This window comes from Sander vitreus, chromosome 4 (genome assembly GCF_031162955.1).
Source record: "Sander vitreus isolate 19-12246 chromosome 4, sanVit1, whole genome shotgun sequence".
Lineage (NCBI taxonomy): Eukaryota > Metazoa > Chordata > Actinopteri > Perciformes > Percidae > Sander > Sander vitreus.
Window position 1 is genome coordinate 30,411,696 of NC_135858.1, and position 25,893 is coordinate 30,437,588.

General features: G+C 42.5%; 1 protein-coding gene across 1 annotated transcript in view; it reads left to right on the forward strand.

The window, feature by feature from the left end:
- LOC144517283 (receptor-type tyrosine-protein phosphatase gamma-like) overlaps positions 1-25,893 on the forward strand; it is a 513,098-nt gene that overhangs the window by 84,826 nt on the left and 402,379 nt on the right. Inside the window, exon 2 of the mRNA XM_078249315.1 lies at positions 15,160-15,264. Coding sequence (XP_078105441.1) covers positions 15,160-15,264 — 105 coding nt within the window. The remainder of the gene's footprint in view (positions 1-15,159; positions 15,265-25,893) is intronic.

Here is a 25,893-nt window from a genome sequence, read left to right on the forward strand (position 1 = left end):
TTAAATGAACACATGTTGTGTGTTATATTAAGGCCCTACTGAAAATGCCTTTGCAGAACTGGGCCTGTGGATACCCTACTGTAGGAATATACCCATACCGGAAGAAAAAAAAAAGCAAAGCAAACGGATGCAGGCAGCAGATGGTTACACCCACTTGGACCTGGTGTGGGACTGATGTGACCTTCACTGCCCAAGAAAAAACAATCACTTACTGCTATCACAGCGGCATACACTGAAAAAATAAAATAAAAACCAGGGAGTGGGTGGGTGTAGGTGGAGGCGGGTGGGGACAGAGGACAGGGGACAGCCTCCATTGGGACAGGACAATGGAGGAGTGCATTAACAGCTTCTGTGTGGTGTCCCAGCAGAGGTGTCAGCTTCGTGGCGTTGTGTTTAGCTCCCTGGCAGCCTGACCTTGTCTCACTCAACACTGGCTATTAATTAGCCAAGCATACGAGTGTGTGTGTGTGTGTGTGTGTGTGTGTGTGTGTGTGTGTGTGTGTGTGTGTGTGTGTGTGCGCGCGCTGCTGGGGGCTAGGTGGTGGGTGATGGGTAATAGCTGGGTGTCTGGAGGGGAGGACGGTGTGAGTGGCATCCGTTGGTGCAGCCTGCCTGGCTGTCTATATACGATCAATGAGCTGGAGGAAGGTGAGGAGGAAGGGCGGGAAGGGAGCGGAGAGTGCTTTGGAGGCGAGATGCAAGGGCATTTTGCCTGACGTTAAAGAGCTGTTTGAGCTATATGTTGCGGCCACGCTTCCTCTGTCTCCCCTATCCTCCTTGCATGGCGTTGCCTCCCAGTGTTTCTGCTTCATAGATGATGATGTGCCTTGTTGGGCGTGTGTGTGTGTGTGTGTGTGTGTGTGTGTGTGTGTGTGTGTGTGTGTGTGTGTGTGTGTCTTTCTCTGCCCTTGGCCGTAGCTCCAGAAAACATGAAGTCATGCTGGGCAGACTCCATGAGCGAGTGATTTCTCTCTGCTTTGCTCTGATCGACGTCCAGCCAGCCACAAAAGCCTGCGATCCCTTTCCGCTGCCCCCCCCCCCAGCACCTCCTCCTCCTCTCCTTGTTCACCTCCCCACAGCTTTACACTTTCACTCCCGCCCCAACTCTCGCTCAAAACTCTTCCCTTTTCCTTCCTTTCTCCTGCTTCGTAGTACTCATTCTTTCATCCTCACCTCAATATTTTCTCTGTCTCTCTTTCCCAAAATCCTTCTCTGTTGCCATTCTTTGGCTTGCAGGGCCTAATGATAGTCATGGTAATCTTACTGACCCTTTCTCCATCCAAAACTTTAGATCAGAAACTGATTTTCAACTCTATGTGGTTGTTCTTCAGGGCAGAACAGTTTCCTCAATGTGTATAACCTTATTTAACCTGGAGGTTTTATTTAACCAGGAGAAGTAAAATAATACAACAGATATACTTCTGATTTTATCTGTTAAAAATGTTATGTTGGCGTCTTTCAAAGATGTGTTCAAATGTTAACAATATTGTTTGATGTTCTGTTAATTTGGAAACAGAAATTATGCATTTGAATATGATCATCCTCTGACTTTCAGTGTAATTGGATTTGGATTATGCACTATGATCATATTGCGTTATTGCTTTACAAAATGATGTTGTCCAAGCAATGACTTGAAGCGATTTGTGATCAAAAACATAACAATTTCTATGAGCTGCTAGTAGAGCTTTAGACTTCAAATTTTCTGTCATTGCAGACCTTATATCTTATGGCGACTCCCACCCCATCATACTACCCTCACACACCCACTCCCCTCAGTTTCCAGTGCCAGGGTATCTGGTTAGCCACTAGCAGGATGCAGGACCATCATTACCCCCCACCCGCCTTCCTGCCAGTAGCACGACAGCTGTTATGATAAAGCAGCACACCTCATCCAGAGGCTAGCATCAGTGTGTGCGTGAGTGTGTGTGTGTGTGTGTGTGTGTGTGTGTGTGTGTGTGTGTTTGGTTGATGTCCTTCAGCGCTAAGAGCATTGGAGGGAGATGTAAAGAATGCTAATGAAGTGAATCACCAGAGTAAGGAGTGACTTAGCCAGCCCTGGCATAAGTACACTGTAATTGTGCATGTGCATGTGTGTGTGCTTTTCCCATGCATTTGAACACCCTGATGTTCCCTCTCTCAAGTCGAGTGAAGATGGAGCAAGTGAGAAGTGGGCGAGCCAAGGTTAAGCACAGGAACACAGTGATGGGCTGTGCATTTTAATTAAGGCTTGAGCAAACACTCTGCAATTCTCCTAAATGCCCCCCTGTGATGGATGACAGGAACCAGTGTTGTCTATTTTTCTTCTCAAGAGGAACTTTTGTGCGAGCGGCAGTGTGTTTGGACAAAAGGCCAGGCCAGCCAAAGTCCCCGATCCTTTAAGCTTTATTGACTCCTGGCACCACAAGACGAGGGAGAGTGTTAGAAAGAAAATGAGTTACCTTGGTACACATCTCCAATGCATCTGCTATGCACTTTCAGTGTGTGTTTGTGTTTGTGTGTGTGTGTGTGTGTGTGTGTGTGTGTGTGTGTGTGTGTGTGTGTGTGTGTGTGTGTGTGTGTGTGTGTGTGTGTGTGTGTTTGTGTGTGTGCCGCTGTGTGTTTGTACTGTGTCAGTAAAAATAATCTGTCCCCCACAACTCACCACTGTACAAATATTTCACATTTCAACAATATTGCGGACCCAGTGCCGCACCATTTTCACAAACGTTTCATTGTTCAAATGGACAGAACTTTCTCCCAAACTTGAATTTGAATTTTGAAGAAATGTGCAAACAACATACATTTAGAATATTTCAAATTGATGGAATGGTGCAGCCATTCAAAATATGAATAATCGAATATTTCACTCAGGCTGTGTCTGAAATCACTTAATTGTTCACTCCACTCCAACACTTTGTTTACAATAAAGAGTATTACTGTTGGTCATACTATGTTGTTCATATACCATAGCTGCTCATAATTACAGTCTGAACACTGCAATATACACTTTATTTTTCACTAGTGAAGGGTTAGTGAAGGGAATTCTAGAGGACACTATGTAGTACACACATGTTACACGTAGAATGTATACACTCAAATTAAATTGTGAAATAAAACTTTCAAAGTCAAAGTACTCAGCATGCAGCAGGTGGCCTATTTTATTTGGTTATTTATGGTAAATTTATGTGTAAGCAGGATTTTGTCTATTATGTATTGTAGATTATGTGTAGCTCTACAACGTATTCTCATTAACGCTATAAGGAAGTGATGGCCAAATGAAGCGAGTGAGATTTATTTTCTGAACCCACTAAATAACGCTCTTGGTTCAACAATGGGTTTTAAAACATAACTGAAATGCCATTTCTTGAGCCTTTTCTTTAAACCAAGAGCACATCTTGTGGGCTCAGAAAATAAAGAAAATGGTTCACAAAGCTTCATGAAGCTTCATTTGGCCATCACTACCGTGATGTGATGTTTAGGCTAGTTAAGATTAGAAAAAAGCTTGTGGTTTGGGTTTAAAAACCCATTTCCTGGGTGAAAGTCTTTTGTTTTTCCCTTAACTTCTTTTCGGGACACAAACTTCACTGCCAAGTGTTTTAGGACCTATCCACCATGGCCTCAAACTAGTTGCTCCAGTCATAATTACTATGGGCAGTAGAGGGCGCTACGTTAGAGCAAACATCCATGTGGGGCTTACAGTAATACATACAATGAATACATATGATTTACAGTGCATTCATTTTTTGTAGCTATATGTACGAATGGTTCATGAGAACAGCCTGAGCTGGTCTGGTGGTAATTGTAATGACTTGTTATTATTTTCAGTATTTTCATTTGTAGCAATGCATCATCTTCTATAAATATGATGAAAAGCACTGGGATTGCATCAAGAAGCATTTTTGTTGTAAAAGTTCATTGATTTCTTTTTTCTATGAGCAGATACCTTTTTTTGGGGGGCATTTTTTTTCCTTTTTGCTTTCATAAGAGCATTTTCCTTTAATGTGGGAAGAACAAGACCACTCCATAGCGCTATCAACCGCTAGGCGACAGCTGAGTCTGATCAGTGGCTCTTGACATCACAGGGGACTTGTAGTGGGAGCAATAACTCCACAACCTGTGCACTGCACTGGGATGCTGCACAGCTCAATGGGCCTCTGTGGTGTAAGAGGAAGAGCATTTTAATAAGTCTGACAAAGGAAAATAAAACATGGGCACTGTGTGTGAGTGTGTGTGGCAGTCTGTATGGATGCTTGGCTGGGTATGGAACCTCAATATATTTTTACTACTGACTGAATTGTGTCCATAACAGTAGGCATTAAAAAGTGTCAGGTATTGAAAGTTGCCACTGAATGCTTGGTAACAAATCTTATTGTGTTCTATGATCAGAAATTTTCATTCAAACCTCTGTTCATGTTGTGCTGCATTTTATTTAAAGAAACTGCTGGTTTCTGCAAAAAGCATCAAACACTAGTGCATTAGAGAAATGTATCTTGTTGAAGATGCAGCCCTTGTTCAGTAGTGCCCCCAAATCCTTACAATGTCATGCCAACTCAGAGCTGATGTTTAGAGACTTAGAGGTTGTACTGACTTTCAGAACATCTGTGGTTAACAGAAAAGTAATGTATAAAAATAAATTACAATTACAATATTGGTGCTGAAAATTGTATATTGCATTAAGGTTGTCACAATACCTCTTTTGATACAACCGCAAAAAGGAAAAAAAAGGTCCTAGGCACAGAAGATGTATTAACAACCTGCACACAGTGTGTCTACAGAAAGTTACTTCTACATGGCAGAGGGCAGGTTGAGTTTGTTAGAGTTTACGAGGTGCACCTGAACACATAATAAATTCCTATCAGTGCCTGCACTCTTTATGGTTCATTCTTTGTTTCCATAAGTCACTTATGTGGAAGGCAAAATGTTACCATACGGTGACTTCAGGGAAGCAGGAGAATTTAACAGTTCTGTTGTTTCTCCGTCATCTCTGACTCTGGCAGTGGCTACGCTGTCTGGAAAAGTGCAATTCCAGGCTACTGGTAAGCTAACGCTACCCTGTGTCTTCAGCTGCATGCCACCGGCCGGTAGCAAATTTGCATTTCCTTGGATGTTGAAAGCATAACCCACCCTACTCTACATCTGATTGGTTAATACTTGTTGCCCTCATTGGTTGGATTGGTCGCCAAGAACAAAGCGACACGAAGCAGGGTTCAGTTCACAATGTTCTAATGGTTTAATGAGACACTCAAGGATATACACACAAACAATCGCTCCATTCATTCTGATGATGAGTAGTAAGACAAGAAAGAGTCAGGATGGACAGAAGGATTGTCTCAAGGTTGGTTCACACAGAGAGGAAAACAGTGTTACAATTCATGAAACAAATAAAACAGATGAGAGAGTCTTCAGAGTTCTCACAAAATGGGATGTAACATTATCACAAATGTTGGTAAGCTATGCTTTGTTGTCTTTGTGTGTTGTTTTTTTAGCTTCGGTACTTTCAATACTATGAAAATGTATATTTACCAGAAATCGTATAATTTTAAACACATTGTATCGAAAAAGTATTGAAGTATCAATACTTTTGACATCTTCATGTTGCATTAGGCTGTGGTTTTGAGCATTTCAAAGAGTCATCTCTATGTATACATGAATGTGTTAAAACATACACATTGCTGCAAACTTCAATTGCCTCTGTATTTGTTTTTAAGCATTAGGATGGTACATATATTTCCATATATATCGCTGGAATGTTCTACATCTTTCTCTCTGTCACTGTGCTGTGTAGTGATGCAGATGAGCTCTGACAGAGAGGGTTAGTCTGAGAGCGCACAGGGGCAGAGGCAGCGGAGGGAGGAGAGTGATGGATGGAAAGAAAATGGGAGTTTCTATGTGTGCCTACTGGTCAATGTAAAAAACCAAAACAGTAGTTGATACTATTTTGTGATAAAAGGTTGATAGCTATAAAAACAATAGTGTGTGTTTGATGACATGTTTGATGTTTTAATGAATAAAGGTAACAACATAGCTCTCTGTACTAGAAAAATATACTTACGCAGCAGGTGTCTGTTAAAATTTCAACGATGCTGCAGCTTCCTGCCACATTACCACAAACTAACCTAACCATGGGTTACAACCACAGATAGTTTCCATATAATTCAATTCAATTTATATTGTCAAATCATAACAGAAATTATCTCAGGACACTTTACAGATAGAGTAGGTCTAGACCACACTCAATCAACAGATTACAGATACAGAAACCCTAGAGTTCCTCCCCCCCCCGCCAAGAGCAAGCATTTGCTGCGACAGTTGCAAGGAAAAACTTCCTCTAACAGGCAGAAACCTCCGGCAGACCCTGACTCTTGGTGGTCGCCCATCTTGACGCTGCCAGTTGCCCACGTAAGCCCACCCAGGACCTTTTCCTTAACTTAAGGAGGCTGTGGCGATCCGTGTTCATTTCACGGAATTCTTCCGTGGGCCCATCACAGAACCTTTTGCGATTCCGTGAAACTGCCACAGATTTTGAGTTAAGGGGCTGTGTTCATTTCATGGAATTCTGTGAGATCAGGTTGCTTGTGGCTCAGAGGTAGAGTGGTTGCCTCTCAACTACAAGATTGGCAATTCAATCCCAGGCTCCTCCAACCACGTGTCAAAGTTTTCCCTGAGCAAGAAGCTGAACCCCAAGTTGAACCCCGTATGCTGTATGTATAGCTTTCCACTGATCCTAATAATTAAATGTCACCGCATTGTACTGTCAAATTGTATGTGACTGTGTATTATTATTTTTTCGTAAGTCCCCCGGCAGTCTTCCCCTAAGCAGTATAACTAAGAGCTGGTCCATGGCAAACCTGGGCCAGCCCTAACTATAAGCGTTATCAAAGAGGAGAGTTTGAAGCTTACTGTCAAATGTGGAGATGGTGTCTGCCTCCCGAACCCAAACTGGGAGCTGGTAGCCTGGTAGCTGAAGGCTCTGGCACCCACATCAGTCACATAGTCGACTAAAATAGTGTCTTTGTTGTTGTGAGGCATTGTAGACGGGATCGTCATCAGTATGTGGACACTAAATAGGATTTGTGTCTACTCTGAAGCTCTGTCAGAGATAATGTTCTGTTTTGGTTACACAAAGTGACATGCAATATGTTTTATTGTTCCTTATAGGACAGCTTGTTCTGTCATTGTCTTATCTGTGTAATCTTTCCAATCCATTTCTCCTCTTAGTGATTTTATCTATCCAACTATCTGCGGAATAATGTCCTTATCATGAGCAAGCTTTCTTCTTTTGACAATATAGACCTTGTAGTAATAACATTCAAACCGTCCTGTCATAACAGCAGCTCTGCCTTCCTCTAGTTCTCTTATTTTTAGAGCCCAGAAGTTACTGAGACTGACACAGCAATGTGAAAAGCCTGTAAATCAAACTTCCAACACTCGCCTCAGTGCTTATTCTCTTTGTTTAAACAGAGCGTACTCTTTCTCTGTGGGGGAGAGCATCATCTTAATGCCGATAATGTTAATATTTATACATGCATACAGTAGTTGTGCAGAACATTGCATTGTTTCTGTGGTGAAAATGTCCCCCTTTACACTATCACAGCTTCCCTCCCTCCGTCTCATTCTCTTCCTCTTCTCCTCTTTCTCCCCTCTCAGCCCAACACTGGGCCTCTGTTCATCTCTTCTCCTCTCATCCTCTGCCGCTGACTGGTTGCCATGCAGCCGGCTGTCCATCAGTGACCTGGTAACTGTTGCTAGGAGAGGAGTGTCATTTCATCGTTTGTGCTTAATTCTTCTCTTATATGCACTGTCCTCACTCCATATTCCTCTTTCTCCGTCTTCTCCTTCACCCCCTCCCTGGCTTTCTTTAAGCCCATCTCTTTGCTTTTATCCCTGTCTTATCCTCCTCCTCCTCCTCCTCCTCTCATTCTCGTCTGTCATTCCTCTCCTTCCTCGTCTCCTTCAATGTCCTTCACCTCTCTTTTCAATCTGCACGCTGTCTCTTTTCGCTGTCACTGACCTAAACATTTGTTATTCTTGTGGTAGAAGCCCATTGGTGAGCCCTCCTCCTCCCTGAGATTAAGTTTGAGCCTGTCTGCCTAAACGGGGCATCAGGTCTGGATGAATTAAGCATTTTTCTAGTGCTATCTAGCAGGCTGGTCTCATGAACCATATATATCTACAAAAATTAAGTACCGAAATTCATAGCATTCCACTTTCTTTTTTTTTTTTTTGCTATCAACACAACAATGACTTAGCCCGACCTCCTCCCACAGCGTTCTTATACAGTATAAGAACGCTGTGGACCGCTTAGGGAGGACGTCGGGGTGGATGGGTGGGTCATAAAACACAGCGCTTTCAAGCTAGGGAGCGGAGTTGCTTCCCCGCGAAAAACAAAGGACTTTCAGCCAGGACATGCGTGTTCCTTGGGAGTGTTTTAATCCAAACCACGATCTTTTTCCTAAATGTAACTAGTCGTTTTGGTGCCTAAACTTAACCTTAATGTGCACCGAAACGACTGGCAGCTCTTGGTACCCTCGACCCGGCTCAAAGCTACCCTATTCTCGAGTAACTCAACTACCAACTGCCACTGATACTACAGAGCTCTGTAGCCTGCGTCACGTGACCAGCCGGCGGTCGCCTAGTTTCATAGGATATCATATGTATTGGTGTGTATACATTGCTGTACGATATCATACGGACCCGTTCATGAGAACACTTTGTATCTAGTCATGCAAATAGTTTTGACTTTGCTTGCCCATGGATATCTGTCTCTAAGATCTACTATCTACTAATGCAAAACTGGAGATGGACTGAAATCTGATACTATATTTGTAATATCAATTCTGTAATTTGGCTGAATTCAACCTTTCTGAATTTTCTGGAGATGGTAAATATCTATCAAGCAAAGGAATTATTTCCTCTCTCGTTGCATTCTGCAAAGAGTGGGGCTGCCCCCTAGAAGTCAATGATTTGAGTCATCACTCGAGAAGACCCCGAGTCGACTCTCATTTTGTTAGTCAAAGCAGGTTGGCTAAACTAGTTCTGGCCCAGGAGCTGGTACAACCTCCTTCCCTGCCCTCCAGGCGGAAGAAACACGCTGCAGTGCCTTAGGATTTTATAACTGTACTATGACCGGGACGAACACTTCTCCTTTGACTGTGCCGATATCTAACTTTTGAAATCTGAATGCAGTTAAACTCTGGAGCTCTGGAGTTTCAGGCTCCTTCTTTCCTAAGGCAAATACTGATATCAGCCATGAACTGTAGTCCACCTTTTTATTGTTGCACTTTGAATTTTCTACTACTTGCTCTCTTTAATTCATTGCACTTTGCAAACTTGATGTTTGCAATTACTTGTTTTTCAGAATGTCGTTGTTGCTGCCCTATGTACGACATGATTCCTGTTAGTTGTCGATGGTGTGTTTTTGTTGTTGTACGTTGTTTGTTGTTGTATGTTTTCTAATGTTTTTCTGTTTTTTTATGCTGCACCTGAATTGCCCTCCAGGGCCAATACAGTTGTATTGAATTGAAACAAATGTGTTCCAGGTAAAACAGGAGACTAATGTGTCTGCTATAGGAGTTGAGTGAAGGGCAGCTGAACTGACAGCAACTGGGCAAGGGAGTGAATAACACATTTCTTATATTTGAGAAAAGACATCAGTAATATTGTAAAGTGTTAATAATGAGGAAATTAGCATGGGAATGTCCAATTGGTGTGACCAGACAGAAAAGGATTCTCAGCGGTTGTTTTCCAAAATTAAATTAAATTGATTGTTTCACTGTTATAATGCTAATATAAGGCTTTATAACACACATAATAACTTGCTACATTTTTCTTTTCTTTATTTTTGCGGTGTGCAGATAGTGGTTAGTGGTTCCCCTGGGTTGACTGCTTTAGCCTGGTGGATAGGTCATGCCAAGTTACGTTCTCAGTGTAACACTTGGAATTCTCTCAAATATTTATCAGTAACTTTTTGAAATCCAGATGAACCACTCTTCACATCGGCATGAACTGGATCCAACGCACGGAACTAATTTAAAAAGAAAATAGGTCACTTTTACAACTTTGACTTTTTGGTCACATTTTCATTAAAAAGTAAGGTGGGAGAAGCAGTCAGGCTTGGCTGGTGGTGCTCCAGTCACCCCAAGTTGCCTTGCAATGCCCCAGTACAAGCAAGGACACTGTTACTCCCGTTATTTCCCTACAAGCAATGTAGCTTTTAAAGCTATAGTTCGTAGTTTCTGTTGCCCCCATGAGGAATTCTAAATTAAGAAAACAAAACTGTCGGCGCATCCACATGATCCAAGCCTTCTGTGATCGCGCACAGCCCCCACCCTTCCTCCACGCAGTTTCTAGTAGACAAGGAGGACACGGAGGATCAAAAAAACATGATGGACTCTTCAGAAGAGGTAATTATCTTCATTTGAGTTTATGTGTGCGAAAGTCACCGGCCGACACAATCTTCTGAACATAGCCATACTGAGAAATACAGAGAGAGTTGTGTGGAGCTGACAGTCTTAATTAGCTTTGTAGCAACTCATTTGGCAATAGCTTGAATGTAACGGACATTCATTCATATCAAAAAGTTATGCACTAAAGCTTTAAAAGGCTTCTTTTTTTTTTTAAACACAGTCCGGTGCAGTGCTCACTCCACAAAAAATGCTGCATCACTTGTGAGGGAAAAACAGCATCACCAATCTTGTTTTAACCAAATTCCCTCTGTCCAGCTACAAACACAGAATCCATCAGCATGTTAGCGAGCCTGTTTGTAACCGTTAGGCTAGGTAGATAAAACGACTGTCCTGGTTTTATTACAGACATGTGACCTAACCACAGACAGTTGCCTCGTTCATAGTCTCGTATTGCCAGACCTTCCTCCACAGCACTGCTGATGAGGGTCTGGCTAGTCCACACAGCATTCTAGGATGGGAGAAATATGTGCTCTGGTTTATCGGAATTTCTTTAAACCAATCACAATCTTCTTGGGCGGTGCTAAGCACCGGACTGCAAGTGCCGGACTGCAAGTGCCGCTGTGCCGCTGCAAAATAGCCTCAGGAAGGAAGTTGTTTTGGTTGAACTTGTGTACGTTCAGAAGTTGTTTTAGTCGTGCAACAGGAAACTCAGATTGGACAGATAGTCTAGCTAGCTGTCTGGATTTACCCTGCAGAGATCTGAGGAGCAGTTAACCATAGTCCTCAGAAATCTACCGGAGTTTAGAATGCAAACACAAAGAAAGCGGAAGGAAACGGACATCTGGTCGAAATGAGGGACATCCGGCGGAATTTTCGGTGGCATAGGAGCAATCCCGCAAATGATTGGGGGGGCATGTTAGTGAAGGCAGGAGCGAAAGACAAATTGATGAAAAGCCACTGAGTGAAAGACAAAAAAGACAGAAGGGAAGGGAAAGAAGATGTGTTTGGCGAGGATGAAGGGGGTAAGGGCAGGGTCTTTGCATAATTACATTTTCTGTTCTGAGCCGTATTGGGAATCAATAATGTAATTCATAGAAAAGCCATGGAGCTGCCGCTCATTGGCATTCCCCGACATGAGCCAGGCTTGCATCCCCAAGAATTAAAACAAGAAGAGGGAGGAGAAGGAGGGAGGGGGGGAGGAGGGGGCAGGGGTGTCAGAGGTATCTGTCATTGAAACTCTTAGTTCATCCTGAGCCTTTACATCTCCTACACTATGCTTTGCAAAATGCTGGCGACTTTGAGTTTCCATTACAACATGATTGACGTTCTCAGTTTGCCTCAGATCATGCACGCACCACGCACGCACACACACACACACACACACACACACACACACACACACACACACCACACACAAATATCACTTCCTCCTCCAGATGCTGCAACCATGTACAGTCAGGTCCATAAATATTGGGACATCGACACAATTCTAATATTTTTGGCTCTATACACCACCACAATGGAGTTGAAATGAAACGAACAAGATGTGCTTTAACTGCAGACTTTCAGCTTTAATTTGAGGGTATTTACATCCAAATCAGGTGAACGGTGTAGGAATTACAACAGTTTGTATATGTGCCTCCCACTTTTTAAGGGACCAAAAGTAATGGGACAATTGGCTGCTCAGCTGTTCCATGGCCAGGTGTGTGTTATTCCCTCATTATCCCATTTACAAGGAGCAGATAAAAGGTCCAGAGTTCATTTCAAGTGTGCTATTTGCATTTGGAATCTGTTGCTGTCAACTCTCAATATGAGATCCAAAGAGCTGTCACTATCAATGAAGCAAGCCATCATTAGGCTGAAAAATCTAAACAAACCCATCAGAGAGATAGCAAAAACATTAGGTGTGGCCAAATCAACTGTTGGGAACATTCTTAAAAAGAAAGAACACACCGGTGAGCTCAGCAACACCAAAAGACCCGGAAGACCACGGAAAACAACTGTGGTGGATGACCGAAGAATACTTTCCCTGGTGAAGAAAACACAGTTGGCCAGATCAAGAACACTCTCCAGGAGGTAGGTGTATGTGTGTCAAAGTCAACAATCAAGAGAAGACTTCACCAGAGTGAATACAGAGGGTTCACTACAAGATGTAAACCATTGGTGAGCCTCAAAAACAGGAAGGCCAGATTAGAGTTTGCCAAACAACATCTAAAAAAGCCTTCACATTTCTGGAACAACATCCTATGGACAGATGAGACAAAGATCAACTTGTACCAGAGTGATGGGAAGAGAAGAGTATGGAGAAGGAAAGGAACTGCTCATGATCCAAAGCATACCACCTCATCAGTGAAGTATGGTGGTGGTAGTGTCATGGCGTGGGCATGTATGGCTGCCAATGGAACTGGTTCTCTTGTATTTATTGATGATGTGACTGCTGACAAAAGCAGCAGGATGAATTCTGAAGTGTTTCGGGCAATATTATCTGCTCATATTCAGCCAAATGCTTCAGAACTCATTGGACGGCGCTTCACAGTGCAGATGGACAATGACCCGAAGCATACTGCGAAAGCAACCAAAGAGTTTTTTAAGGGAAAGAAGTGGAATGTTATGCAATGGCCAAGTCAATCACCTGACCTGAATCCGATTGAGCATGCATTTCACTTGCTGAAGACAAAACTGAAGGGAAAATGCCCCAAGAACAAGCAGGAACTGAAGACAGTTGCAGTAGAGGCCTGGCAGAGCATCACCAGGGATGAAACCCAGCGTCTGGTGATGTCTATGCCTTCCAGACTTCAGGCTGGAATTGAATGCAAAGGATTTGCAACCAAGTATTAAAAAGTGAAAGTTTGATTTATGATTGTTAATCTGTCCCATTACTTTTGGTCCCTTAAAAAGTGGGAGGCACATATACAAACTGTTGTAATTCCTACACCGTTCACCTGATTTGGATGTAAATACCCTCAAATTAAAGCTGAAAGTCTGCAGTTAAAGCACATCTTGTTCGTTTCATTTCAACTCCATTGTGGTGGTGTATAGAGCCAAAAAGATTAGAATTGTGTCGATGTCCCAATATTTATGGACCTGACTGTATTTGTAGATGGCTGAGGCGAGATTCCCCCCTGAAACCCAAAAGCACACATCCCAGTACGAGAACACACTCTTACACACCGGCCACCCCTTTAAGATCATTTTATTCTAATCTTTGACATTTAAAGCTATAGTGTGTAGTTGTGAGGAATTCTAAGTAATAACAACAACACTGTCAGCGCAGCCACATGACACAAGCCTTCCGTGGTCTCGCAAAAAACATGATGGACTCTTCAGAAGAGCTAATTATCTTCACTCTAGTATCTGTGTGGGAAAGTCGCCCGGACACCTGTTTCAACAGCCAATAGAGAAGATTATTATTATTAGGCCGTAGATTTATAAAATAGGAATATAATAAACAGGCTGTAGATTTTCAAAATAATCAAGGTCTTAAGACAAATAAATTCTGGTACCGCATTTTTTGATATAGTACGTATATGGTGCAGAATTTCTTACAGATTTGCAATAAATCAAATTAGAAAAAGTGATTGACATGCAGTGAACCTGGGACTTTTGGGCCCTCTAGAGGTCATCTTGGGCCTCGTTTGTAATTCAAGCTTACCTCAAACCAACATCATCATTTACAGCATCACTTTTTAGAGCACAAGAAAAACAAATGTAATCATATCATATATAATGTAAAAACACCATATTATGTTTCATCTTATGACTGCAGAGGACATGCCTTAATGTAGCTACTCGGAGAACTGTCTGAAGTAAACACTGTACATGTCATCTTTGATTAGTATTGCACAAGATACAGTATACTGTATCAAAACACCTCGGGCCTGTTCTTTACAGTCACACTAACATGTAGACCCAACAGAATTCCTTCTGATGATTTTCTGTCTGTATTCTTTAATATCTGTAGGTATTTTTCTGACGAAATATAAAGAAATGATTCTCACAGGGTACAGGTATGAAGGGGTTGATTATTTTTATTCACTTATTTAGATTGGTATTTATCTTAGTTTCCCTGTTTTCATTGTATTTTATGTACTTATTTTTTTATTATAATTTTTTTAAATTGACACCAAAATATATCAATACGTTTAATATTTTTGAGTCAAATAAATACATTATAACATACACTTGATATGAATATATGAGAAATAAATTGTGTTTTTTAAGATACTTTAAGTTTAATAAAAAGAAAGAAAAGTATGACAGAGTAAGATATTAACTAACTAGCAATGAATTATGGAGAAGAGGTGGGATAAAATAAGTGAATACTTCTTGTCACTACTTTTTAGACATGTCCCAAATATATATATATATATATATATATATCTCAAGTATTCATGTTTCTCTATGCTTGTAGTTTGTGTAATATTTTTATTTCCTTTTCTTTATGACCTTGTCGTTTTTCTTCTTTTTACATGTTCAAAATAAATTCCAATGAATCAGATACTCAATTACTCAAAAGTGATGGTTGTCCTTAAATGTATGTGAGCTAGCTTGGTTTCCTGGACAGTAAAGTTCCCCCAGCCTAGTTATCTCTGTGTTGCTGACCTTTGTGCCTATTGCGAGTGTTATTATGATGCAGCTTGCATGGGAAGGCAGATAAGGACACAGTTGGCTGTCTTCCTGCCCGGTAGGTGTCCGGGCAGGGCTGCAGACTGTTGCTGCTTCTCTGCTGCTGTTTATGCTAACCCGCCTGTCTGCGTCTCCTCCTCCCCCGCAGCGCTGACAGGAAGCCAAGCCGAGTCCCAAGCCCCTGTCCAAGGCCTTCGCAGCGGGACACGACTCCGGAGAGCCACAGCCGAGGAGACCTACTGGGCCTACTCAGGTGGGTGTCTGGGTACTTCTTTCTCTGGGAGAACCAGTCTGTGTGTGTGGTTGTGTACTTTTTTCTCTGTGAGAACCAGTCTGCGTGTGCGTTTGTGTACTTCTTTCTCTGGGAGAACCAGTCTGTGTGTGTGGTTGTGTACTTTTTCCTCTGTGAGAACCACTCTGCATGTGCGGTTGTGTTTTGAGAACCAGCTTGACTCTTTCCAGTGTGGAGATAGTGATGATCCTCCAGTTAAGGGTGTCGGACGGGGGACTGAGTACCCCGGGCCTTCATGTGAGGAGGGCCCAAAAAGATGCTAGAAATGAATGAATAGCTGTGGATGCAGGGAGGGACCCATAGAGAATGCCATTCAGGGCCCAGAATGTTATGCTACGCCCCTGCCTCCACTTGTTCAAGCATGTCATGGGACATTTGGAAAGCCTGCCCCTTTTCAGTACTGGTAAAACAGCTGGAAAATGACATGACATTTTTTTTTTATTTTCTGCAAGATTTATTTCCATGCTCTGAGTTTGCCCTAATTACAGGCAGTTGCTTCTACTTGGCAATTTTTTCGATCTGCTAAGCTACCGTCAATGAAACTAAACACGTCCTGCATCACATTAAAAACCTTCCTACAGCTCAAAGTGCATAATCACCTTTCCTTGGAAGCTTTTAATGTGAAACATCTGCAGGAATGTAGCTTACTGTAACTGAGAATAAGAACAGAGGAGTAGAAATAATTGGAAGAAATTAGTGACCAGCCTTTACTTTATTGTGCCGGCCAAGCCCCTTAACCTGACGATCTGAGAAGCCGTCACTGGAAACTGTTTGGAAAAAGGGCAGGCACTTTCAAAAAAAAATACCTGGTAGATGATTGGATGAAACATCTGTCCATCACGTCCACCACGCAATGCATTCTCACACCCATTGCGTCAAAAAGCGATGCAAGCTGCTGCTCTGCCCTGCGCGTTCCATACAGACGCTCAGGGTGATTTCTGCGTCTGTATCTGACGCTGAGAGACACTGAACAAGTGTCAGTATTTAACGAGTTGGGAGTGAGAACGGGTTGGCCACGCCCGTAGCGGCCAGGAGCTCATCGCCGGACACTGATTGGTTCAGTCCGCTGGTAGTTTAGTCACAAATGCTTTAGGTTGGAGCCTGACAGGATGGATTTTCGTTATGTGAAATCCCACGATTCTCACGTGATCTCGCGAGAATCCATCCGTCGTGCAAGGTAACACACCCCCGGCTAATATGAAATACTCAACCATTACTGAATACTGGCTTTTATTTCAGTGTGTTTTAGAGTTAAGGCAGTTATGTGCCACTGTCAGTACAATACGTTTGCCTTCCTCTTCCTCTCTCAGTCTCTTTTTCTACCTCTCTGAGCCGCTCTCCTCAGTGCTCCTCTGGCCTGGAGGCGTCTCCGGGCCCTTTTCCTATTCTACCAGTGCTTCAAAAGAGAAAAAAGCCACTTTCCCTGTCCCTTTAGAGCCTTTGGTTTTTCAGAGGGGCAGCATTAATCTTTCACCATGCAAGCGACACAAGCCCTGGGCCACAAATGATCTTTTAGTTTATTTATTTCAATATTTCCCCTCGCTCGTCTAACCCTAATTGGTCGCCTGTCTTGCCTGTGAGAGTGCAGGAGCTTGTGGGTAAAAACAGAGCCGGTGACAGTTTCATTTAGTGTTCCTGCTGCTGATGTTAAGATCTACCGATGCTCTCCTGCTGCCCCCCCCCCACACACACACACATGTTTGATGGCAGCTCTTACATAAGATGCTGATGTAACGGTGCACCGGATCCAGGCAACAGAGGAAAACAATGGAGATACAGCAGGCTGGCATACTGTAGATCTTTTATTTTTCGATCATTGTAAGAGCCACGGAGAAAGAAAGTTAGAAGAAAATTAGTTTTTTCCCCTAGGTCCTATAGGCCAGTATTTCGTAAGGTTAGCACAAGACTGTACTCATTACTGTGGACAAAAACATGAACAGGTTCGTATATTATCGGAAGATAATAAGTAAGAAAATGTATGCACAACGATTCATTTGCTATCCTACGAAATTATCAGCCGGTCACATGACAGTTAAGTTTAGCGGTCTTTACAGTTACATTCAGCCGAGAAAAGGTTACTGTGAGCCGGGTACAGAGCACCAGGAGGGGATGGTCGTTTCAGTGGCCATTGCTGTTAAGTTTAGGCACCAACACGACTAGTTAAGTTTAGAAAAAAGATTGTTGTTTAGTGTTAGGGTCCCCTTAGGTACTACTCCCGGGACACAAACAGCCGTTTCCTGGGTGAAAGTCTTGTGTTTTCCCCTTATCTTCTCCCGGGACACGAACTCTGCTGCCCCACTTGAAAGCCCTGTGTTTTCTTCTTTCTTATCTCATTCAGGTACATACGGTAATAAATATGTGGAATACATGCGAATTACAGTACATTATTTTCCATAGCTACATGTACGAATGGTTCATGAGAAGAGCCTGCAGTGGGACGTGGAACCATTGTCATGAGTGCTTTGTTATTTTCTCTGGTTTTGAGAATCATTGAACAGAAAGAGCTAAGTGAATTCATATTCAGTGTGTTTTCATTGTTAATACAAACTAAAATAACAAAAGAAGTCTCTTTTTTCCATTATAGATGATTTTGAGAGATATCACACACATACACACACACACACACACACAGTGTCTCCCTCTTGTTCGCATCCTTTTTGATGACTTCTCCAATGTTTCCGAAACTTCTTCTGTCCTAATTAGCTTGTTCTAATCGCGTCATCCAGAGGTCTGACAAACTCCAGGCAGGACCTCAGTGGGCCATGGCTGTTCTCCCCTCTGCCTGATCAGAATGGCAGATTAAAACCTGGCACAATGCTGACAAATCCAGAGTTATCTAGGGACGGCCGTATACCTCCAGAATGAGACAGAGAGACAAAGAGACAGAACGAGACAAGAATCACACAGTCAACCTTTGCTTGTGCTTCACTATCACTGCGGGATCACAATTTTATCTGTGATGTATGCGTGCCTTGTATACCAAGAGGCAAATAGGAAATTATTATGACAATTTAATGGTTCCATATTATGCTCATTTTAAGCTTGATACTTATTGGGTATATTGGGTTTCTACTAGAACATGTTTTACACGCTTTAGTTAAAAAACACATTATTTTTCTCATAATGTCTGTCTGAATACTTGTATTCACCCTCCGTCTGAAATGTTCCGTTTTTTTTTAGTGCTTGTCGCTTTAAGACACCCTCCTGAAAAAGCCCAGTCTGCTCTGATTGGTCAGTGTTTCCGGGTCTTCCGCATCTGTGCTCTCGCCATCTGTGCTCTCTGCATCTCTGCACCGTCATTGCAGCCTGGGAAATACTTTAACAGCACTGTAACGGCTCTATCTTCCTGTATATAGTATAGTTGTGACATCACAACGGTATGGAAGTCCTGACGGCTCGTTTAAAGGCACAGCTTCTAAATACGGATTTTGTGCATTTCTCTGTGGATTGAGCATTTTGATACTTTTACAGTATTTATATATAGCCTTAAATTGCTTTATAATTAAACAAAGACATGGTAATCTCACTTTTTACACTATGGGAACTAAAATAAAAACTGAACATGAATATGTTGTAAAAAAAGCATCATATAGGGCGACCTCTAGCTCACCCAGTAAGAGCGTGCGCCCCATGTAGGCTGAGGCCTTTGCAGCGGCCGGGGTTCAAATCCAACCTGCAGCCCTTTGCTGCGTGTCATCTCCCACCTTTCCTGTCTATCCACAGTCACTCTGAAATAAATGGAAAACAGCCCTAAAAAAATATATTTATTATTATATGAGAAAGCTATGTTAAAAAGAAGAATTGTCCTTTCATTTTATTGTTTTGGCAAATACAATTGTATTCAAAGGGAACTTTATTAGATGCAACAGCAAAATCAGGGACTGTACCATTAGGTTGTGCTTAGGTTTACAGATGTGACTTTGTGTTCTAAATTTCCAACTCTGATTGACATCTTCTCCATAGCAACGGCAGCGCTGAGGCTCACGGGTATCATATTATTCACAGTAAAAAATACATGATTTTTGAAAAACTAAGTAGAGAGAATTAAAAGTAATGACACCAACGGTAAACCTTTAGTATTGTTAAATCATCCAAGAGGCTCTTTGTTGAAGAACATTTACATTCTGAAAGGACAAGTTCAACAGTTTTTGAAAATGCTTTCTTTCAGAGAGTAAGATGAGTAGATGATCAGTAGTAGATGATGAATCAGGACAATGGTTAGCCTAGCATAGCATAACGACTGGTAGCAGTTAGCCTGGCTCACATGTCAAAATCATGATTATGTTTCCCAAAAATGTTGAACCATTCCTTTACACGAAACTTTGAAAGACTTTGAGATGTACGATGGGGAACATAGTCCCATAACCATAATGCTTCCACAGAAAATGATGAACTAACCAAGCACCAACTATAGTTATGCACTGCAGACGGAAGACCTAAATGGTGCCCAATATGTGTGGTGTTCTACATAGAATTGACTGTAGAGCAAATAATGAATAGTGAATTGTTTGTATTGAAAAGATCTATCAACTATAGGCCCCTGCAGCATCGTAAAGTCGAGGCTTGGCCTGTTGAGCAAATCTGGACAGTCAGTATCTAAAGCTAATTATACAAATTGCTAATTCACATATACTACAGCTTTCTCATACAGAAATAATGAAGATTTATCGGTGCACTCTATACTCTATATTCATTATTTATTGACATGAAGTTATGGTGCAATCAAGTGGCATTGTCATCAGATGAATCAAAATGATTATTATGTGAATATAACATTAATTAACTTAACTGGAAGCCATTATGAGGATGAGTCTCAAAGTTTAACTGCACACATTAACCTCATTGCTGTACAATCGAAAGAGCAGAACTAAAGATTTTTTCGTATGACACACATGTTGGTATTAACAACCCCCCTTCTTAATCCATTCACATTTGCACAGACACATACACACACACACTTGACTGGAAATTAATTTTCAGACCTGCACAATTTCAAGGCTCGCTATTGACAGGAGAGGGGAATCCAATTTGCGTGCTCCTTGTCGAGCCCTTTTACCATCAGGCCTTTATGCTGTTGCTTTGAAGTGGGCAAATGAAGATGGAAATTGATGATATGGTGTACATTTTACTCATGAGGGAAAGTCATTTTATTAGTCTGACAGTAAGTGGTTGTCTTTCACAAACAAGACTGCCGGACTATCACAGACAATGGAATGGAATTTGTAACACGCAAACCCATGTGGCTATGCAGTTGGAGAAAGTATTATTTTAGCTTTAGCTGGCGAGCTAGTCACCTCAAGTCTATCAAGGTGATAGCAGGGTACTGCCATGTTAGAATTATGTCGACAGGACTACGATCAACGATTGTTGGTCACATATAGCTCCAATGCTAACTGCTGCTAAAACCATTTTTCCATTTTTATTTTTCCATGTGTAAAAGAAACAAGCTTCAACAAGTCCCAGTGGATTTTCATTTATTATCTGACTGGAGGTGAGAGGTTAGACAACATAATTCCCCAAAATGTTTGACTGTGCCTTCAACATTACCTCCTAGATTGACAACAAACCACTCTACTGTTCTCAGTGTTGTAGTACTCAAGATCGGTCTTGAAGGTATCGGCCTTGTCTCGGAATCAACCGCATTTTTACTCAGTCTTGACTTCGGTCTCAGATAAAGAGGACTTGGGATTATATTTCAAGACCGGTCAAGACCACAACTGCAGGGATATCGCTAAATTGCCTGTGCATTGTCTGATTTATGCTTACGTGTTAATAACTTCACTAATTTTAAATATGTTACCGCAAACCCCCGTCTCCCTTCCCCTTTTACACACACTCCCAAGAAAGTGAATGCGGGAGACAGGAGATGTCTCAGTCTCAACCCCTCAAAGTCTTGGTCTTATCTCAGTCTCAACCCCTCAAAGTCTCGGTCTTGTCTCGGTCTTGATACATTCTGTTCTTGGTGATGACTTGGTCTCGGTTTAGGTGGTCTCGACTACAACACTGACTGTTCTTGCCACTGTTTCTTTTGACATTCACTGACAAGAATGGAAAGGGCTGCTGCAGATACCTGTAACATAAAGATAGGATAAGATGTTGCAACAAACACTGTGTTATATGACACATTTTTCTAAAGGCACTGTTGATTAAGACAGGAAGAGCATTTTGTAAGAAAAGGGTCATGATTCACCCTTCCACTGATGATATAAATCACTGTTTTAACTGTGAGAATTGGCAGTTGTCATGCGTTTTGACCTTTTTTAGTTTGGAAATCTTTACAGATTGTTATCTGCTATTGTTAGAAACGTCAGTGAAAGAGAAATTCTTTTTTTAAAGTGGGTTCTTACTGTCAACGCATTCAATCTTGCGAATAAAAAGTTATCCAGCTACATACACAGCTAAATAATCCACTGGACTGGTTTTATTGTGATGCTTTATGCGTTTCATGGAGATTCCAGTTTAAGGAGGAAAATATATTTCAGTCCTACAACCGAATGACTTAGCTCATTCTACTGCCGTGCTACAAAATCCCTATCTGCTCTGGGGATCTGTTCTGTAGCTAAGCTACCTCTGACCTATGACTCCACTATGGAGGGGGCCAGCAGAAAAAAAACAACCTCCCCACAGGGATCTACACAGCATCTCAGGAAATACAATCTCCTTCATCTGGTGGCAGGCCTGAAAAGTTCCTCCGAAACGCATGGGTCTGGGGGAAGTGAGCAGTGGCCTGGGGCAGGGACAGAAGGGGGAGACAATGCAAAATTAAAAAACAACTGAGGGAGCCGGTGTGACATTTTTGTCCATTTAACTAATAGCAACACAGTAATATAAGCAAAAACTATAACTATGGGTCAATTCCTTTCATCTGCCATTCCTCCTAAACCATAGTTAATGTCATCCAGAAATGACCTGGCTTTGATGAGAGCATCTCTATTAGGGATGAATATTGACTTAATGATATTAACATTTAAAAGTAATTTAACAGATGCCCCCAGTAGATGATGGTAAGACAGAGAGAATCGAAAGGGGATCAAGCTCTCTAAGGAGTGGACAACTAAATTGTAACTTTATTTGATTATTAAAAATGATGTGTTATTCTATGATTTAGAAGAAGTGTATGGAACTACACCGTGGACTGGAGCCTCAGTCATTAACTTATGACAGGGATCTCACCAATGTGTTCAACGTGGGTTCACTATTTCCTGTTTCAACAGAACAACACCCCTACGAATAAATACAAATTCATGCTGGTCCATAAAGAAATGGTTTTGCCAGTTTGGTGGGGAAATAACATTACTGGCCTGTACTTAGCCCCAACTTGCTCAACATTTAGACTCACACAATCTAACACACCACAATCAATTAAGATACATTTCCATGTTACTGTTTTAACCATTGGTTGGGGCGCATGCCTGGGGTCAGCAATTGACTGAATAAAACACATTTTTTTGAAAATAACTTAGTTCCTAAAGAGTGTATCTATCTGGAGCTGCTTGCATGTTCCTGAACCCAAAACATAAAACTGTTCATGTTCAAATTGACATGACATCATGTCAAGTCATGGCTAAACCAGAAAGCCAAAAACACCATGGACCAACACGTAGACTTGAGCCAGGCCTTATGACCCAAAATCAGTGATAGACCTCACTAATGCTTCTGTGGCTGAATGAAAGCAAATCGCTGCAGCCAGGTTCCAACATCTGGTGGAATTCCTGGAACCAAAAAACAATGCATATGGTTGTGGACATCCACAAATGGGTGTAATGTGTGGGGGTCCACAAACCTTTGGCTTTTTACAGTATTTGCAATGGACAATGATATCCATTGCCTTTGTATCTATAGTCCGTCCACCAATCACTTAAACAAATACAGTGAACTTCAATACATTTAGAGGACATAAAGGACAAACGAAGCTGCTCTCAATCAACCTTGTCACTTCTATACTGCTGCTGTCATTACATAAATGCCCATAGCTGTATATGTATGTGCATACAGTCCTGTGTTTGTGTGTGCATGTTGATTACATGAATGGCAGCAACCATTTGAGCTGTCCGTGCAAGGTGTTAGGGGTGATGCATTATACGAGTACTCTCTGTGATTGCGTCAGTGGCTGCGTGTCTAATGCACGACGAAACTGACTTGGTCCTTGGGAAAAAAGCATCGATTCGATGCCCTCACAGACATCATAATATTTCTACACCTCTCAAGTAGTCCTTGAGTAGCCTTGACTTCTATTGTATTCGGAGGATAGTATCCATCAAGTGTGTATATCAGGTAAGCCGGCTCTGCATTCATGAAGCTCCTAAACATAGGTCTGTCATTTAGCTTGAGGCACTAGTCGAATCGGTTCATTGCAACAACACTGCAACAACCTCGATTTGAACAAGTCGTTGTCCACAGCAGTTGGTGTGTTATTAATGATGGGGTTTAGTCATGACATAGTCTTAGTCTTAGTCATCTATGTTTAGTCAAACAGATACCTTCAACCCTAGCTTCTTTATATATATATATAAGTAAAACAGAATGAATAATGTAATAAACAGAAGAGAATTCATTGCCCAGAGCTGTAACCATTCAAGGACAGTGATGACTGTAACAGCTCATAAAATCAGAGCAATCTCTTTTACTCATATGCACAGAGGGGAAATAGGGCTTTAGCTATTTGAGATTGGGGAATCAATATATAAAAAAGAGATAGATACAGTATTGTAAAAAGCTGTAATTTTAGTGGTGCCTGATGGGAGGTCATTAGCTGCTACAATAAAGGCTTTTAGGGCTTTTTGTGAGATGAATACTCGGAATGTATTGAAAGTGAAGCTTTTCTGCCATCTCACTTCTTCTACACACTTTTAACTCCCTGCTCTTCAGTATAGAGCTGGGATTTTTTAAGTGTGTAGGCACATCCGTTTTGACAGTAATGTCCCTTAATGTACTCTTCAGTGTGTTGGCCCGCTTTGCACCTCCAGGCATCTCCAGGACATCGTCTGCCAAAATAGAGCCAACTGACTTTTCAGCCTGTGTGAAGTATTGTGACTCGGGTTGCTTTCCTTGATGGGAGACATAATTCAGTGGTGATGGGAACAACACCAGCGAGACGGATGTAAATGACGTGCATAAATGTGTTATGGCTTGGATCGGAGGGAGGAGGGTGAAATGATAAATACGACAGAGATCTGGAAAATGGGGCTTCTTTGAACAGAGATAAAAACAAAGTGGCATTTTAAGATTCGTGGAATGAGAAATATAAATGACAAAGAGACCCCCTGTAAGGTTTGAGAAGAGGGAACAGTTGACTTGAGTGGATGCTATGATCAGACAAGTGACTAAGAGAATGAAAAACAAATTGAACTGTGTGACTTTTGAAAAATCATCATCCAGGCATTTTGTGTGTCTGTGTGTGTGTGTGTGTGTGTGTGTGTGTGTGTGTGTGTGTCATCATAAACTATTCTCCAGTAACAAGTTTAGCAAGAGCACTGCAGTTTCATTTGACTGAGGCAGGACGACGAAACTGACAACGCACATAAGTCGCTCACTCTCTTGGCTGATGTAAAGGCAAGCCTAACCTCTGCAGGCGTTCCCGCTCAGCAGCCAGCCCCACAGTCGCTGGGTTATCACCAAGGGGTGAGATATCGCGCCGTCCAGCTGTGACAGGGCGTCTTCGCGCCACGGCAATTGCCGGGGGGGACCCGTCAGCAACTGAACCAGCATCGGGAACCAGGATGTGCTCGTGCGCTCCAGTGCTACCAGGATGACCAACAGATTCTCCTCCTGGATGCGTTCCAGGAGAAGAGGAATCAGAGGGACCAGGAGAAAAGCGTATAGGAGGGTTCTGGGCCAGGGATGGTGGGAGAAGGCGTCCACGCTGAGGGGTGGATTGGCCCGTGTGCCACAGAAAAACCACAGAGCGCACTGTGCGTTTTCTCGTGAGGCGAACAGATCCACCTCCACTTTCCCGAACCTGCTCCAAAGCTTCTGAACGATAGTGGGATTCAATTTCCACTCGTTGTGAGAGGGCCCTCCCCTCGACATTAGGTCTGCTGCCCGGTTTAGCATCCCGGGGATGTAAACAGCCTTGAGGGACAACAGATGACTGTGTGCCCACAGCAGAAGGCTCCTGGCTATTTCCAATAGCCGGGCCGAGCGTACGGTGCCTTGGCAGTTTATGAATGCTGCCGCTGTAACATTGTCTGTCCATACGATGACATGTCTCCCCGCTACCACCGGGGTGAAGTGTTTTAGAACCTTCAGCACCGTGGCCAGCTCCAGGCAGTTTATGTGTGGGAGACGGGGGGGGGTGGCCATACTCCTCCCACCACTTGTGATTCGCACATTCCTCCCCATCCACGGGGACGTCACCTTGCCCAGGGGAACCCCAGCTGATAAGGTCCGGGGGTTCCCCCAATATGACAGGTCTGACTGAAGAGAAAGAGCGATGGTCAGCATTCGCCACTTGTGGCGTATGGGGTCGAGGCACTGGAGGAGGAACCACCTCTGGATTTTTCTCATGTGGAGAAGACCCAGGAGGACTACCACGTAGCCCGCGGACATCATGCCCGGAAAGCGCATCACGGACAGCGCTGACACCTTCGC